This window comes from Entelurus aequoreus, linkage group LG16 (assembly GCF_033978785.1).
Source record: "Entelurus aequoreus isolate RoL-2023_Sb linkage group LG16, RoL_Eaeq_v1.1, whole genome shotgun sequence".
Lineage (NCBI taxonomy): Eukaryota > Metazoa > Chordata > Actinopteri > Syngnathiformes > Syngnathidae > Entelurus > Entelurus aequoreus.
Window position 1 is genome coordinate 50,526,860 of NC_084746.1, and position 18,625 is coordinate 50,545,484.

The window sequence follows — 18,625 nt, forward strand, 5'->3', positions numbered from 1 at the left end:
CATACGTCATCATACCGCGACGTTTCAGCCGGATATTTCCCGGGAAGTTTTAAATGTCACTTTATAAGTTAACCCGGCCGTATTGGCATGTGTTGGAATGTTAAGATTTCATCATTGATGTATAAACTATCAGACTGCGTGGTCGGTAGTAGTGGCTTTCAGTAGGCCTTTAATGAAAGTGTTGACAAGAAGCAAGAAACATATTAGTGACTCTGACAAAAAACTGAAAAATCCAATTGAAAACATTTGAACAGGTAAGCCTTAAGTCGTAATGTGCATCCTCTCATGCATGAAAACAGAGGAAAGCATCAGCAGCAGAGAAGACGACATCCAATTTAACGACTCTACTTACACTGATCATTATGCTCATAGTATTAGCGGCAGTAAAACCTCTAACACTCATGTCATAAAACATACAATAATGTGGAATATACATTAAAAAATGTCACATCTGTAAAAGTGGTCTTCAACGATCCCCAACAATTTAAAGGTGAATGCGGTTGGGATAAAAAAAAAAAAAAGTTTTATTCCTTCCCAGTTTGGACATTCCCGTACATAATAGGATCAAGGCGCAATGAGGAGGCAGACACAGCGGCAGCCTAACTGGGTTTAGGCTTCATCAGGAGTCCACAGAGGGACAAGCTTAGGAGCCTTTAGACCACAGACGGCAAAGTGGTGTTTACTGTTATTGTGGCATTTCTAGCATAGGGGAAACTTTGCGAACGATAAACATCTTCTTATCTAATAGATATTTGACAGCTGAAGCAGTAATCCTACATCAGGTGCGCCCAAGATTTTTCCAGCAAGGTCTGCACACAGAAAAATGTAAGGATGCGACGAGACCACAGTAACGATGCTAAAAACACTGCAAGTCAACATATGCTAAACCAGGGGTCACCAACGCGGTGCCCGCGGGCACCTAGTAGCCCGTAAGGACCAGATGAGTAGCCCGCTGGCCTGTTCTAAAAATAGCTCAAATAGCAGCACTTACCAGTGAGCTGCCTCTATTTTTTAAATTGTATTTATTTACTAGCAAGCTGGTCTCACTTTGCCCGACATTTTTAATTCTACGAGAGACAAAACTCAAATAGAATTTGAAAATCCAAGAAAATATTTTAAAGACTTGGTCTTCACTTGTTTAAATAAATTCATTAATTTGTTTTCTTTGCTTCTTATAACTTTCAGAAAGACAATTTTAGAGAAAAAATACAACCTTAAAAATGGTTTTAGGATTTTTAAACACATATACCTTTTCACCTTTTAAATTCCTTCCTCTTCTTTCCTGACAATTTAAATCAATGTTCAAGTAAATAAAAATTTTTTATTGTAAAGAATAATAAATACATTTTAATTTAATTCTTCATTTTAGCTTCTGTTTTTTCGACAAAGAATATTTGTGAAATATTTCTTCAAACTTATGATTAAAATTCAAAAAAATTATTCCGGCAAATCTAGAAAATCTGTAGAATCAAATTTGAAATTTATTTCAAAGTCTTTTGAAATTCTTTTAAAATTTTTGTTCTGGAAAATCTAGAAGAAATAATGATTTGTCTTTGTTAGAAATATAGCTTGGTCCAATTTGTTATATATTCTAACAAAGTGTAGATTGGATTTTAACCTATTTAAAATATGTCATCAAAATTCTAAAATGAATCTTAATCAGGAAAAATTACTAATGATGTTCCATATATTCTTTTTTTAATTTTTTCAAAAAGATTCGAATGAGCTAGTTTTTCTCTTCTTTTTTTCTGTTGAATTTTGAATTTTAAAGAGTCGAAATTGAAGATAAACTATGTTTCAAAATTTAATTGTCATTTTTTTCGTGTTTTCTCCTCTTTTAAACCGTTCAATTAAGTGTAAATATCATTAATTATTAATAATAACAGAGTTAAAGGTAAATTGAGCAAATTGGCTATTTCTGGCAATTTATTTGAGTGTGTATCAAACTGGTAGCCCTTCGCATTAATCAGTACCCAAGAAGTAGCTCTTGCTTTCAAAAAGGTTGGTGACCCCTGTGCTAAACTATCTGAACAAAACATCCACATCTTAGCTTTGTGTTATAGCTGACAAATTACGTGAACAGAGGCATAGAAAGCTGCATGCAAGCTCACTCCAAAATGCATGAACGTTAAAGGGGAACTGCACTTTTTCGTTCACAATCATTATGAAAGACATGACGGATTAATTTTTTTTAATGCATTTTGAATTTTAAATAAACGTATATAAATGTCCACTTACAGCTGAACCCATGGGAGGTCCTCTATTTCGCCCATAAAATCCAATAAATAATCATTCAAAAACCATCAACAAAACTCCATTTACATTTCGTGACTTTTATTAACCAAGTATTAGTGATATTGTTATTATAAGCGCTAACGCAGAGGAACTATTTATGGCGGCGCTGTGATCACAAGCATGGGTACTGCATGATCGACTGGCGAGGTGTTTCCTCGTTTCATGGAGGTTTATTGTGCAACTCACCTGGACGGGAAAAGTCTGAGGATGTATTCCGAGAAGTTGTTACACTTTGACAGCTATTTAAGACCCGGAAATGGCGAGGTCGACACGAAAAAAACGCAAAAATGCAAAAAATAAATGAATAAATAAATAAATAATCTTCATGTCTGTCATAATGATTGAGAACGATAGGCAAAATTCCATAAAAAGTACAGTTCCCCTTTAAGATTGAATGCTTTGGCATTGTTAAACACGAGTATCCAATATTCTAACAATAAGTCTAAAAAGACGAAACTCATCATAGGTCTCTTTTAACCTTTTTTCATGTTGTGAATTCATCAACTGACGAGAACAACACTACAATAATAACATGCTATAGATGACACCTATTTCAACAATGCTTATAATTAGAGATGTCCGATAATATCGGCCGATATATGCGTTAAAATGTAGTATCGGAAATGATCGGTATCGGTTGTTTTTTTTATCGGTATCGTTTTTTTTTTTTTTATTAAATCCACATAAAAAACACAAGATACACTTACAATTAGTGCACCAACCCAAAAAACCTCCCTCCCCCATTTACACTCATTCACACAAAAGGGTTGTTTCTTTCTGTTATTAATATTCTGCTTCCTACATTATATATCAATATATATCAATACAGTCTGCAAGGGATACAGTCCGTAAGCACACATGTTGTGCGTGCTGCTGCTCCACTAATAGTACTAACCTTTAACAGTTAAATTTACTCATTTTCATTCATTACTAGTTTCTATGTAACTGTTTTTATATTGTTGTACTTTCTTTTTTATTCAAGAAAATGTTTTTAATTTATTTATCTTATTTTACATTTTTTTTTTAAAAGTACCTTATCTTCACCATACCTGGTTGTCCAAATTAGGCATAATAATGTGTTAATTCCACGACTGCATATATCGGTTGATATCGGTATCGGTAATTAAAGAGTTGGACAATATCGGAATATCGGATATCGGCAAAAAGCCATTATCGGACATCCCTACTTATAATTGTGTGATTCAGTCCAAAATTTTACTCCGGTATTATACATTCATTCCTAATGTCTGTTTAACTTGTCTTTATTTTAATATATTCACTTATTCCATTCTATCCAGTTTCTATTTATTATCACCTGTGTAATCTTATTGTATTACTCTTTTTTTTTTAGTTACATTATTTTCTTTTTTTTTTTCAAAAAAAATTTCTTAATTCATTGTTATTTTCCACGGCCATTTTGCTTTTTGATATTCTATTATATTAAACAATATTTTCTTTTCTTTTTTACACAGGAAATGAACACAATTTTGCATGTAAAGTAAGCTGAATATATAAGTATGAAAAAGATATGGTGTGAAGTTCCTTAAAGGGTAACTGCATTTTTTTTGCCTATCATTCACAATCCTTATGTAAGACAAGAACATATACACTGCAAAAAGTCAGTGTTCAAAAACAAGAAAAAAATACAAAAATGAGGGGTATTTTACTTGAACTAAGCAAAATTATCTGCCAATAGAACAAGAAAATTTGGCTTGTCAAGACTTTCCAAAATTAAGTCAAATTAGCTAACCTAAGTGAACCCAAAAATACATTAAAATTAGGGATGTCCGATAATATCGGCCTGCCGGTATTATCGGCCGATAAATGCGTTAAAATGTAATATCGGAAATTATCGGTATCGTTTTTTTTATTATCTGTATCGTTTTTTTTGTTTGTTTGTTTTTTGTTTTTTTTTATTAAATCAACATAAAAAACACAAGATACACTTACAATTAGTGCACCAACCCAAAAAACCTCCCTCCCCCCATTTCTTTCTGTTATCAATATTCTGGTTCCTACATTATATATCAATATATATCAATACAGTCTGCAAGGGATACAGTCCGTAAGCACACATGATTGTGCGTGCTGCTGGTCCACTAATAGTACTAACCTTTAACAGTTAATTTTACTCATTTTCCTTCATTACTAGTTTCTATGTAACTGTTTTTATATTGTTTTACTTTCTTTTTTATTCAAGAAAATGTTTTTAATTTAATTATTTTATTATTATTTTTTAAAAAGTACCTTATCTTCACCATACATGGTTGTCCAAATTAGGCATAATAATGTGTTAATTCCACGACTGCATATATCGGTTGATATCGGTATCGGTTGATATCGGTATCGGTAATTAAAGAGTTGGACAATATCGGAATATCGGATATCGGCAAAAAGCCATTATCGGACATCCCTAATTAAAATAAGTATATTCTCACTAATAACAAGTGTACTACTATATGAGTACGTATTTTCTATTGTTTCATTGAACATAAAACAGCAAAGTACATTTGGCTGTCATCTGTTTAATTATGAGACACAATTGTGTCAAAGTCATGATTTTTTTTTTTCATGCTTGAAATAAGACATTATTACTATCATTATTAAAAAAGTAGTTTTATACTTGTGAGTGTTGATGACACAGCTTTGCAACAGTTGATATTCTAGTTTCAAGCATGTTTTACTCAATATAGGTCATCAAATCTCAGCAACAAGCTGTAATATCTTACTGAGATTATTTAGGACCAAAACCCTTAAAACAAGTAAAACACTCTAACATAAAATCTGCTTCGTGAGAAGAATTATCTTATCAGACAGAAAATAAGCAAATATCCCCCTTATTTGAGATATTTAATCTTACTTAGATTTCAGTTGTTGCAGTGTATGTCTTTCTTTTTTTATGCATTCCAACTTGTGGTATACGGCTAGTATACCAATTATTTTATCCCAATAAATCCAAGGATGTTGCTGTGCTAAAAGCTAAGATCAAATGTCATCACATCTGCATTGCGCAATAATTCCCTTTATGCTGACTCTCTCGGTCATCAGGCGTCAGTCGGTCTTGCAATTCTTGAAAATAGATTGCTCAACTCTGACAGGAATCTGCTCGGATCAACCAAACACGCCCTAACTTTAGACACGCTTAAAAAGATGGAAATAATAGTGCTTTAACATACGACCAGCCTCATGTTAACGCTACTGTAATATCGCTGTTTTTGATTTGAGTTGTTGCAAAAAGTCTTTCTTACCTCTCAAATCCAATTTGCCTTATGGATCTCTCCCATGCAGAACCTGGATGGGGAGATGCAAAAATGTTTAGTAGGCTTATGTAGTATTGGTAGGAGCAAACCGCATAGTCAGGATAATTTGTCAATGTGTTGAGAAATGTATTTCAGACATGGCAACCAATGAGTGTTTGCATCAAATAAAAAACCGGACACTTTCTTAGGCACACCACTGGGTCAGAGAGCTATTCACTTAACAACATGCTGTTATAATCAAAGTATTATAAGAATCATCTCTTAGTGTGATGTAGTACAGCACAATATTAAACATTTTGGAGTTGAAGCAGATGTTAAATACGCCGGCATAAGAACGCCATCTTTCCTGCACCCTGCGTTCCGACTGGTTGAAGTGTTCCTGAACGTCACTCCGCAGCAGCGGGACGTTTCCAGCTATTCAGGAGGCCGAGACAAACAGCCTTTGTTGTGCGGCCAGACCAAACACAGCAGTAGCAACATATTTATGCCTCCTTAGTGAGGAAGGTCTGCTCGGTTTATTTAGCGACTAATTAGGAGGTGAACTGCTTGAAGTTTGTGCTTTATGGAGCATGTGACAACACTCAGGAGACTACACATGATACACTTAAAAAGTACATATTTTATTTGTTTTAGAACGAGTGGCTAGCAGTGATGGGCAGTAACAAGCTACAGCCGCGGTCAAAATATTACATACACTTGTAAAAAACATAATGTCATGGCTGTCTTGAGTTTCTAATCATTTCTACAACTCTTATTATTTTGTGATAGAGTAAACAGCTACATTTGTGTTTCATCTGACATCACATGGACAAAGATAAGACCTTCTGGAGGAAAGTTCTGTGGTCAGATGAAAACAAAAATGTAGATGTTTGGCCACAATACCCAGCAATATGTTTGGAGGAGAAAAGGTGAGGCACCACTCCTACCGTCAAGCATGGTGGTGGTAGTATTATGCCCTGGGCCTGTTTTGCTGCCAATGGAACTGGTGCTTTACAGAGAGTAAATGGGACAATGAAAAAGGAGGATTACCTCCAAATTCTTCAGAACAACCTAAGATCATCAGGTTGGGTCTTGGGCGCAGTTGGGTGTTCCAACAGGACGATGACCCCAAACACACATCAAAAGTGGTAAATCAGGCTAGAATTAAGGTTTTAGAATGGCCTTCCCAAAGTCCTGACTTAAACCCCATTGAGAACGTGTGGACTGCTGAAAAAAACACGTCCATGGCAGAAAACCAACAAATTTAGCAGAACTGCACCAATTTTGTCAAGAGGAGTGATAAAAAAATTCAACCAGAAGCTTGCTCCAGAAGCCTTTAATCCCAGGAACATAATTCCTACCGTCAAACATAGTGGTGGTAGTATTATGCTCTGGGCCTGTTTTGCTGCCAATGAAACTGGTGCTTTAAATGGGACAATGGAAAAAAGAGGATTACCTCCAAATTCTTCAGAACAACCTAAAATCATCAGCTTTACACTTTGTAAAGAACATAATGTCATGGCTGTCTTGAGTTTCCAATCATTTCTACAACTCTTATTTTTTTGTCATAGAGTAAACAGCTACATTTGTGTTTCATCTGACATCACATGGACAAAGATAAGACCTTCTGGAGGAAAGTTCTGTGGTCAGATGAAAACAAAAATGTAGATGTTTGGCCACAATACCCAGCAATATGTTTGGAGGAGAAAAGGTGAGGCACCACTCCTACCGTCAAGCATGGTGGTGGTAGTATTATGCCCTGGGCCTGTTTTGCTGCCAATGGAACTGGTGCTTTACAGAGAGTAAATGGGACAATGAAAAAGGAGGATTACCTCCAAATTCTTCAGGACAACCTAAGATCATCAGGTTGGGTCTTGGGCGCAGTTGGGTGTTCCAACAGGACAATGACCCCAAACACACATCAAAAGTGGTAAATCAGGCTAGAATTAAGGTTTTAGAATGGCCTTCCCAAAGTCCTGACTTAAACCCCATTGAGAACGTGTGGACTGCTGAAAAAAACACGTCCATGGCAGAAAACCAACAAATTTAGCAGAACTTCACCAATTTTGTCAAGAGGAGTGATAAAAAATTCAACCAGAAGCTTGCCCCAGAAGCCTTTAATCCCAGGAACATAATTCCTACCGTCAAACATGGTGGTGGTAGTATTATGCTCTGGGCCTGATTTGCTGCCAATGAAACTGGTGCTTTAAATGGGACAATGGAAAAAAGAGGATTACCTCCAAATTCTTCAGAACAACCTAAAATCATCAGCCCGAAGGTTGGGTCTTGGGCACAGTTGGGTGTTCCAACAGGACAATGACACCAAACACACGTCAAAAGTGGTAAAGGAATGGCTAAATCAGGCTAGAAGGAAGGTTTTAGAATGGCCTTCCCAAAGTCCTGATTTAAACGTGTGGACAATGCTGAAGAAACAAGTCCATGTCAGAAAACCATTAAATTTAGCAGAACTGCACCAATTTTGTCAAGAGGAGTGGTCAAAAATTCAAGCAGAAGCTTGTGGATGGCTACCAAAAGCGCCTTATTGTAGTGAAACTTGCCAAGGGACATGTAACCAAATATTAACATTGCTGTATGTATACTTTTGACCCAGCAGATTTGCTCACATTTTCAGAAGACCCATAATAAATTCATAAAAGAACCAAACTTCATGAATGTTTTTTGTGTCTAACAAGTATGAGCTCCAATCACTCTATCACAAAAAAATAAGAGTTGTAGAAGTTATTGGAAACTCAAGACAGCCATGACATTATGTTCTTTACAAGTGTATGTCAACTTCTGACCACGACTGTACATTTAGTGAAGCTACTTAGCTTAACTACATTTCCCAGTAGCACCGATGGAAGGGGTGTGGGTGGGGGAGATTGGTATCCATAGCTACAGAGCACCATTAGAGTCTAACAGCTTCTGGAAATAAGTTGTTCCTCTGTATCGTGGTCCAACTCCGGATGCTTCGCAGCCTCCTGTCATAGAGGTGTGATCAAAGAGAGGGTGTGCAGGGTGGGTGCGACCCATGGTGATGCAGAGAGCCCACTTTCTGCATCTGTGGATGATATCTGTGGTGGGAAGAAGGCTGCTCCCCACCATCTTTTAGCAGCTTTTACCAACCTCTGCCGTGTCTTCCTCTTTTCAGCCGTACAGCTGCTGTGCTACACCGTTATGCTGGTGCTGAGGGTGCTCTCCACCACATATGTAGAAGCTTCTAATGATGGAACGCCCTTGTCCAACACGCCACAGCTTCCTGAGGAAGTAGAGACACCGGTGTGGCTTCTTGAGCAGACAGGAAGTGTTCTGGTTCCACGTGAACTCTCTGGATAGATCAACCTCAAGATATTGAGGCCATGTCTACACTAAGTCGTTTAACCCCTTAAACGAATAATTATTTAGCCTAAGCCCCGTTTAAGCCACACTAAACCATTGTTTAAGGACCCCCTCCTCGGACAAATTTTTACATGGGTAAGTCAGTCGTGTAATTCTTGAATCTCCGGCACTTAGCCTTGTATGGACTCATTGATCATTTACAAAGTGAGTTCGGAGAGGAAGTGACGCCAGAAAGACCTCGCCCACACAGGAAGTGATGTCAGAAAGAACACACCACAGCCAGCTTTATAATAAATCGGTTTCGGTAGCTCGGAGCTAACCACTGGAAATATGAAGGCGAGTCATCCAGACATGCTCGTGTTTCTCCTTCTTCTACATGTACAGACGCTTGTGGAAATCACACGTGAATACCTTAAGAGAAAGCGATTGCAGCTATTTGGGATACTACACTCCTCAGACGTCAAGAGAACGTTCCAAAGTCCGTCCGGGTCAGCTGTGATGCTACTTAGCGAAAAACTTCTTCCATTTGTCGAAGGAGAGACAGCGAGAATGCGGGCTCCCGTGGATGTGATAAAAAAGATAGCGTGTGCTTTGTATTACCTGGCCGTCGAGGAAAATGGCGAATGCATTTGGACTGGCAAAGCGGACTGTATCAGTTATTGTCCGCCATGTATGTCGCGGACTCGACGTCTAGGTCCAGAGTATATCAAGTCACCAAAAAGGAATGGACAATGAAGGTGAAGGCAAAAGAGTGAGGAGTGTCCTGACCAGATATCTAGATCCCTAGATTGATTGATGTAAAATGTTCTTTATCACATTGTTTACGTGTCTAATAAAGATTTCATTAATTTATGATGGCTCAGGTGTGATTCACTACAATAGGGCCCCACAGCACACTGGATTCCAGTTAATTGAAATACCACAACACTGGATACTGTTCAGTTAAGTTACATTTAAGAACTTGCACACAAAGCAACACTGGAGATGACTGACGTGCTCATTTTCCGCGCGTGCGTAGTCGGTCGGTGGACAGAGGGAGGTAGGGGTCTTCAACGATGGCATTGTGTGTGGCCACGGATAAGGTTAGGTGTGATTTACCCTAGATAACCTTATCCGGCTTAGTGTAAACGGGGGCCTCAAGCTGGAGACCACTTCCAAAGCTGCTTCAGAGTGTACCTTACTGATGTCCACCACTATCTCTTTGGTGTGTTTTAAATTGATGCAAAGGTTGTTGCTTTTGCAACAATCCACCAAGTGTTCTACCTATTCGATGTACTCGAACTCATCATTGTCCGGGATGCCTCCCACTACTGCTGTGCTCCACACTGTGACAGCTGGGGTGTTTTGCAGTGCAGTTATAGGTTAGTAGTTGTAAGTGGAGGGGGCTCAGCACACATCCCTGGAGGCAGCCAGTGCTGCTAAGAGAGATGGAAGAGGAGACAGTGTTGTGGAACCTGACAGTCTGTCGGTCTGTTGATCAGGAAGTCCACGACCCATTTCCCCAATGAGGAACTCAGCCCTACTGTGTCCAGCTTCTACACTAGTGTCTGTGGGATGGGTCTGTGAAGTCCAGGAAGAGCAAGCGGACGTGGAAGTTACTGCTCTCCAGATGGATGAGGGCTGTGTGGACCTCTGACTAACACTAATTTGATATTGTCTGTGTTTGCCTTGCATGGACTGCGAGAAAGAAGGCTTCTATTTGAGGGCAGCATTTATTTGTTCAAACGGACGACACACATGTTTGTATATGCTATCCATACACTTGGGTAAAACAGAATCCATCCTGTTTGGGTCCCACATCAAACTTAAGAAAGTCAATGACTTCACCATAAAAGTAGGTGACATTGTTATCACCAGGAAAGATGAGGTCACCTACCTAGGTTCCATTCTAGAGGCTAACCTTTCCTGTGATAAAATGGCAACCAAGGTAATCAAAAAGGTTAACCAACGAACGAGATTTCTCTACAGAATTTCCTCTCTGGTCAACAAAAGCACCATGAGGATTCTGGCGGGAACTCTCGTTCAACCCTTTTTCGATTACGCATGCACCTCCTGGTACCCTAGCACCTCCAAAACCCTCAAATCTAAACTCCAAACATCTCAGAACAAGCTAGCCAGGTTACTACTAGACCTTCACCCCAGATCACACCTCACTCCTACCCACTTCTCTAAAGTGGGCTGGCTCAAGGTGGAGGACAGAGTTAAACAACTTGCACTGAGCCTAGTCTATAAAATCCGCTACACCGCCCTGATACCGAAGTACATGTCAAACTACTTCCTTAACGTAAATGACCGCCATAACCACAACACCAGGGGGAGCTCCACTAACCACGTTAAACCCAGATTCCGAACTAACAAAGGTCTTAACTCATTCTCTTTCTATGCCACATCAATGTGGAATGCGCTCCCAAAAGGTATAAAAGAAAGGGCATCTCTATCCTCCTTCAAAACCGCAATAAAAGTTCACCTCCAGGCAGCTACAACCCTAAACTAACACCCTCCCCGGATTGCTAATAATCAAATGTAAACAATCAAATGCAGATACTTTTTCTTTTTCTTATGCCTTCTGATCTCTCTCTCTCTCTCTCTCTCTCTCTCTCTCTCTCTCTCTATGTCCACTACTTGATGTCCATATCCCCCCCCCCCCATCCACACCCCTGATTGTAAATAATGTAAATAATTCAATGTGATTATCTTGTGTGATGACTGTATTATGATGATAGTATATATGATAGTATATATCTGTATCATGAATCAATTTAAGTGGACCCCGACTTAAACAAGTTGAAAAACTTATTGGGGTGTTACCATTTAGTGGTCAATTGTACGGAATATGTACTTCACTGTGCAACCTACTAATAAAAGAATCAATCAATCAATCAAGGATATGGTGTCAATTCAGGTCAACATGGTAACGGGTGTATATTACACAAAGAAACATCTAGATTTAGAAAAAGATTGTAGTAAAGACACACAATGAAACAAACAAAAACACTGACCGAAGTTGAACATGGATGAAATGAGCAGTTGCTTCAAGGAATTGTTTGACGACTTTCAACAAACAAATTTACCAAACACAAGCAAACGTGTGCTAGAAGGAGCACCACAACTCCGACCCAAATACACGCTCCAAGTCAAGCCTCTCAGGGAGTCGAACTAGCAACAATGATTGATCACGACAAAGCCTCCAGCCTGAGGAAATCATTTAAGAGCAAAAGTGCTTCGCCCCCACCCCCCAAAATGATCTAATGAAAATGTTCGGAGGCTGCCAGGAAAGCCCGAAAACTCCATTAGGAGATTATGTTGAGAGATGCAATGCAGTTACTCTGTGTAATTAACAAATTATTTTTCTTTAAACAATTGATTATTGGATTTTTGACTTACACAGACCAGGGGCCGTACTTATCAAGCTTCTTAGAGTGCCATTTTACACTTAAGTCCTGAAAATTTGCTTAATTTAGTCCTACTCTCAAACTTAAGAATAAAAGCTTTTTATCAATCTTCTTAAGTCTAAGAATCACTCCTACTCTCCACGATATTTAAGAGACCTTCAGAGGTGTCTTAAGTGGTTAGGAGTTGCCAGCAGGGGATGGCACTGAGGCGAGAGACGGGCGCGAACGTTCATCTTTGTTTGATGACGAGCAGCTGATCAAACGGTATCGTTTAGACAGTGCAGGTATTATTTTTGTCACAGATTTAATAATTTTCGATTCCCTGTTGATTTCTGCATGTGGCTGCAGTGGACTAGTATATATAGAGCCACCCACACCAGTTTCAAATTAGTTGCCTAATTAATGAATTGAAAAGAAAATGTTATGAGAGTAGCGTATGTGTGTGTGTGTGTGACCCTTTAATAGGTGACAGCATGTGAGGTGAGTGACGTCAGTGAGTGTGTGGGCGAGAGAAGAGAGGGAGCGGTACTGTGAGTGCGAGCGGGGACTAGTTTGTTTTGTGTTGGATTGGCTGTGTGCAAGCAATCAATAAAGCAAGATTTGCAACTAATCGCCGGACTCATCATTCACTCTAAAGTCGTCCGCTGTGGAGACCCACTGCCGGGTAAAGTGAAGGGTGTTGCCCCGAGCATACATCCTGGAGAAGTGTCTCCCCTGCCTCTTTGTTACGGTCTGGGAGCAGGAAGCAGGAAAGGTGCAACAAAAAGGAAACATTTATTTTTGATTCATTGCCAATATTGTTTGTTTGTTTTGTATTATTTTGTAGTTTATTGTGAAAATATACACTCCCATTGTCCACTTAAATATTTCTAAGATATTTCTTTATTTTTAGACAAGGGATTCCCTTCCGTGATTGGTCATTTCTATGGACACAGAAATGACGTCACCTAAAATTCCGTTTACGGCACACAGTAATGTCGTAATTTAGCTCCGAGTGTGACACTTAAAATTCAGTCCTACACTTCGCTGAAAGTGTGAGTAAGACGCTTGATAACTAACTTTTAAGTGCAGCTTTCAGCGAAGAATTTATTTACTCTTAAGTCAACTCTTAGCAGACTTCTTAGGAGTCATTCTAAGAAGCTTGATAAGTACGGCCCCAGAAATTCAATTGAACACATGTCAAATGTTTTTTTCTCTCCTCCAAACAAGTAACCTACAAAAATTATATATATACGTATATATAAATATATATAAAAAAGGAAAAAAAAACTCATCCATAAAATAAGTACGATACAAGCAAATATTGACATGAAGCCACAGACAACTGCACTCCTGAATGTCCAAAACACGGTGCAGCAATACACAAAAGCGGACAAAAGGCTCATAAATGATTTACTTTTTAATTACTTTTTAAATCAGGGTTAAATTTGAGATCAGTCTCTTTTACATATTTTAGGAAACCACCCCCATATTTCCTGAAACTTCACAGAACAACTGTTCAATGTCAGCCTAATGCTCTCTAATATTTTAAAGAGTTACCGTAATTTCCGGACTATAAGCCGCTACTTTTTCCCCTCGTTCTGGTCCCTGCGGCTTATACAAGGGTGCGGCTTATTTACGGCCTGTTCTTCTCCGACACAGACGAAGAGGATTTCGGTGGTTTTAGTACGCAGGAGGAAGACGATGACACAATGATTAAAGACTGACTTTTCATATACCGGTAGGCTGGTTATTTTGATAACGTACAGGCGAGCACTTTGTATTACTTTGCAGCGTTGTATTATTTGTACTCTGCACGAATGCTGTTCGCCATGTCAAAGATGTGAAAGTTTGATTGAATGATTAAAAGATTTATTGTTAACAAATGGGACGCTTTGCGTTCCCAAACAGTCATCTCTGTCCCGACAATCCCCTCCGTGGTAGCAGGAACCCCTATATACTACGGCAGGGGTCACCAACGCGGTGCCCGCGGGCACCAGGTAGCCCGTAAGGACCAGATGAGTAGCCCGCCGGCCTGTTCTAAAAATAGCTCAAATAGCAGCACTTACCAGTGAGCTGCATCTATTTTTTAAATTGTATTTATTTACTAGCAAGCTGGTCTCGCTTTGCCCGACATTTTTAATTCTAAGAGAGACAAAACTCAAATAGAATTTGAAAATCCAAGAAAATATTTTAAAGACTTGGTCTTCACTTGTTTAAATAAATTCATTCATTTTTTTACTTTGCTTCTTATAACTTTCAGAAAGACAATTTTAGAGAAAAAATACAACCTTAAAAATGATTTTAGGATTTTTAAACACATATACCTTTTTACCTTTTAAATTCCTTCCTTTTCTTTCCTGACAATTTAAATCAATGTTCAAGTAAAAACAATTTTTTATTGTAAAGAATAATAAATAGATTTTAATTTAATTCTTCATTTTAGCTTCTATTTTTCTGACGAAGAATATTTGTGAAATATTTCTTCAAACTTATTATGATTAAAATTCAAAAAAATTATTCTGGCAAATCCAGAAAATCTGTAGAATCAAATTTAAATCTTATTTCAAAGTCTTTTGAATTTTTTTTTTAATTTTTGTTCTGGAAAATCTAGAAAAAATAGTCATTTGTCTTTGTTAGAAATATAGCTTGGTCCAATTTGCTATATACTCTAACAAATTGTAGATTGGATTTTAACCTATTTAAAACATGTCATCAAAATTCTAAAATTAATCTTAATCAGGAAAAATTACTAATGATGTTCCATAAATTATTTTTTTAAGTTTTTCTCTTCTTTTTTTCGGTTGAATTTTGAATTTTAAAGAGTCGAAATTGAAGACAAACTATGTTTCAAAATTTAATTGTAATTTTTTTTGTGTTTTCTCCTCTTTTAAACCGTTCAATTAAGTGTAAATATCATTAATTATTAATAATAACATAGAGTTAAAGGTAAATTGAGCAAATTGGCTATTTCTGGCAATTTATTTAAGTGTGTATCAAACTGGTAGCCCTTCGCATTAATCAGTACCCAAGAAGTAGCTCTTGGTTTCAAAAAGGTTGGTGACCCCTGTACTACGGTAATTACACATCAAAACCCTGCGGCTTATAGTCGGGTGCGGCTTATATATGGAGCAATCTGTATTTTCCCCTAAATTTAGCTGGTGCGGCTTATAGTCAGGTGCGGCTTATAGTCCGGAAATTACGGTATTTCTTTTAGTGGGTGCGTGTGCCTCACCATAACTCCAGCTGAAGCCAATTAGATGAGCTCCTTAGAAGCCACATGGCAGTCCCTCCCGTGAGTTTTTTCTCAGACTAAATGAGTATACTTCCTTCCTGTCCTGTGCAGTGACTGTCCTAAGCTTCAATGGGCAGAGAGCAAGTCCCCCCCAATTAATATGAATGTAAGTGTTTTACAATCTCTTAGTTTCCTCATTTCTCAACGGATTTTCATCGTTCCAACGTCTAAACCAGTGTTTTTCAAGCTTTTTTGAGTCAAGGCACATTTTTTTGCGTTGAAAAAATGCGAAGGCACACCCCCAGCAGAAATCATTAAAAAACGAAACTCGGTCGACAGTAAAAAGTCATTGTCGCAATTGTTGGATATGACTTTAAACCATAACCAAGCATGCATCACTATAGCTCTTGTCTCAAAGTAGATGTACTGTCACCACCTGTCACGTCACGCCCTGACTTATTTGGAGTTTTTTGCTGTTTTCCTGTGTGTAGTGCTTTAGTTCTTGTCTTGCGCTCCTATTTTGTTGGCTTTTTCTCTTTTTTTGGTATTTTCCTGTAGCAGTTTCATGTCTTCCTTTGATATTTCCCGCATCTACTTTGTTTTAGCAATCAAGAATATTTCAGTTGTTTTTAATCCTTCTCTGTGGGGACATTGTTGATTGTCATGTCATGTTAGGATGTACTTTGTGGACGCCGTCTTCGCTCCACAGTAAGTCTTTGCTGTCGTCCAGCATTCTGTTTTTGTTTACTTTGTAGCCAGTTCAGTTTTAATTTCGTTCTGCATAGCCTTCCCTAAGCTTCAATGCCTTTTCTTAGGGGCACTCACCTTTTGTTTATTTTTGGTTTAAGCATTAGACACCTTTTTACCTGCACACTGCCTCCCGCTGTTCCCGACATCTACAAAGCAATTAGCTACCTGATGCCACCTACTGATATGGAAGAGTATAACGTGGTAAGTCTGCCGATCTCCAGACAGTACAGACACTCAACAACGGCACATTATTTGCGTATTGTAATTACTGGTTTGGAAAAAATATTTTTAACCCAAATAGGTGAAATTAGATCATCTCCCACGGCACACCAGACTGTATCTCACGGCAAGGTTGAAAAACACTGGTCTAAGTGTTCACTGCATTCAGGACATGCTATCTTGCTAAGTGCCTGCATGCTAACTATAACATTTGAACATTTTAGCCAATTTTACTCATATAAAAATACAAATATATACCAGACATTGTGTAGGAACATTATATAACTGTCTAGCCATTTTTTGTATTTCCTCTTATCTGTATGACAACATTAGCATGCTAACCCTACATTAGTGTTGTCCCGATACCAATATTTTGGTACCGGTACTAAAATTATTTAGATACTTTTCTGTACTTTTTAAAAAAAAGGGGAGCACAAAAAAATTGCCTTATTGGCTTTATTTTAACAAAAAATCTCACGGTACATTAAACATATGTTTCTTATTGCACGTTTGTCCTTAAATAAAATAGTGAACATACTAGACAACTTGTCTTTTATAAGTATACAAATAAACAAACAAAGGCTCCTAATTTAGTCTGCTGACATATGCAGTAACATTTTGTGTAATTTTCCATTCTATTATTTTGTCAACATTATTAGGAAAAGTGGTGGAAAATGAGGCGGTATAATACCGAATATGATTCATTAGTATCGGGGTACTATACTAATACCGGTATACCGTACAACCTTACCCTACATACTAGCAATTTTAGCTAAATCTGTATGTTTAAACCTAAAAATCATGGATTTCGTTACTTGGTGACATCTTAGAAGTATCCTAACTTCTCCTATGTTATCATGCTAGTGTTAGCATGTTAAAGTTTTATGCTAACATTTTTGGTAATTGTATTTGTTTCAATTATGGCTTTCGATACTTGGCGCGATCTTAAAAAGTAGGCAAACTTTTAATATGTTATCATGCTAACATTAGCATGCTAATGTTATATGCCAGCATTTTAGCAAATGTTTTTCATAACAACTTAAAAATCATGGCTTTTGATTCTTGATGCCATCTTGAAAGTATAAAAACTTTTTCTGTTATCTTAGTGTAAACATGCTAACATTTTTATGGTAGCATTTTAGCTCATTTTAATTGTTTCAACTCTAGGCCAGAGGTTTACAGACCTATAACAGGCCCATCAAAATTTACATGGGAATTTTGTATTTACTATAATTATTAAAATTTTGAGGCCCAATGGGGCCTATGAAAATTATGAAAATGTTTCCAAATAAAACCATCCTTTATTATCACCCACTTTCCTAGTCAGTGTAAATGTAATAATTGGTTAGTTTTGGTTTCAATTTCAGTTATGTCGACCAGTCAGAGGGCACGTCGAGATAAGCGGGTCTCACAGTATTTCCTCTTATCTGTATGACAGCATTGGCATGCTTAACCTACATACTAGCAATTTAGCTAAATCTGTATGTTTAAACCTAAAAATCATGGATTTTGTTACTTGGTGCCATCTTAAAAGTATCCTAACTTCTCCTGTGTTATGATGCTAATGTTAGCATGTTAAAGTTGTATGCTAACATTTTTGCTAATTGTATTTGTTTCAACCTAAAAATGATGGCTATCGATACTTGGCACAATCTTAAAAAATAGGCAAACTTTTCCAATGTTATCATACTAACATTAGCATGCTGATGTTATATGCCAGCATTTTAGCAAATTGTTTTCATTACAACTTAAAAATCATGGCTTTTGGTTATTGATGCCATCTTAAAAGTATACAAACTTTTTCTGTTATGTTAACGTAAACATGCTAACATTTTTATGCTAGCATTTTAGCTCATTTTAATTGTTTCAACTGTAGGCCAGAGGTATCCAGGCCAATCAAAATTTACATGGGAATTTGGTAGTTACTATAATTATTAAAAAGTGCCCGCTTACAGTAAGTTGATCAAGTTAAAGTACCAATTAAGTTAAAAGTTAAAGTACCAATGATTGTCACACACACACTAGGTGTGGTGAAATTTGTCCTCTGCATTTGACCCATCCCCTTGTTCACCCCTTGGGAGGTGAGGGGAGCAGTGGGCAGCAGCGGTGCCGCGCCCGGGAATCATTTTGGTGATTTAACCCCCAATTCCAACCCTTGATGCTGAGTGCCAAGCAGG

At 37.7% G+C, this 18,625-nt stretch overlaps 1 protein-coding gene across 3 annotated transcripts in view; it reads right to left on the minus strand.

The window, feature by feature from the left end:
* The window catches only part of LOC133631151 (piezo-type mechanosensitive ion channel component 2), a 258,049-nt gene that overhangs the window by 149,743 nt on the left and 89,681 nt on the right, over positions 1-18,625 (minus strand). For all 3 annotated transcript variants that reach the window (XM_062023258.1, XM_062023257.1, XM_062023256.1), the window contains exon 4: positions 5,544-5,586. In XM_062023258.1, the coding sequence (XP_061879242.1) occupies positions 5,544-5,586 (43 nt within the window). The remainder of the gene's footprint in view (positions 1-5,543; positions 5,587-18,625) is intronic.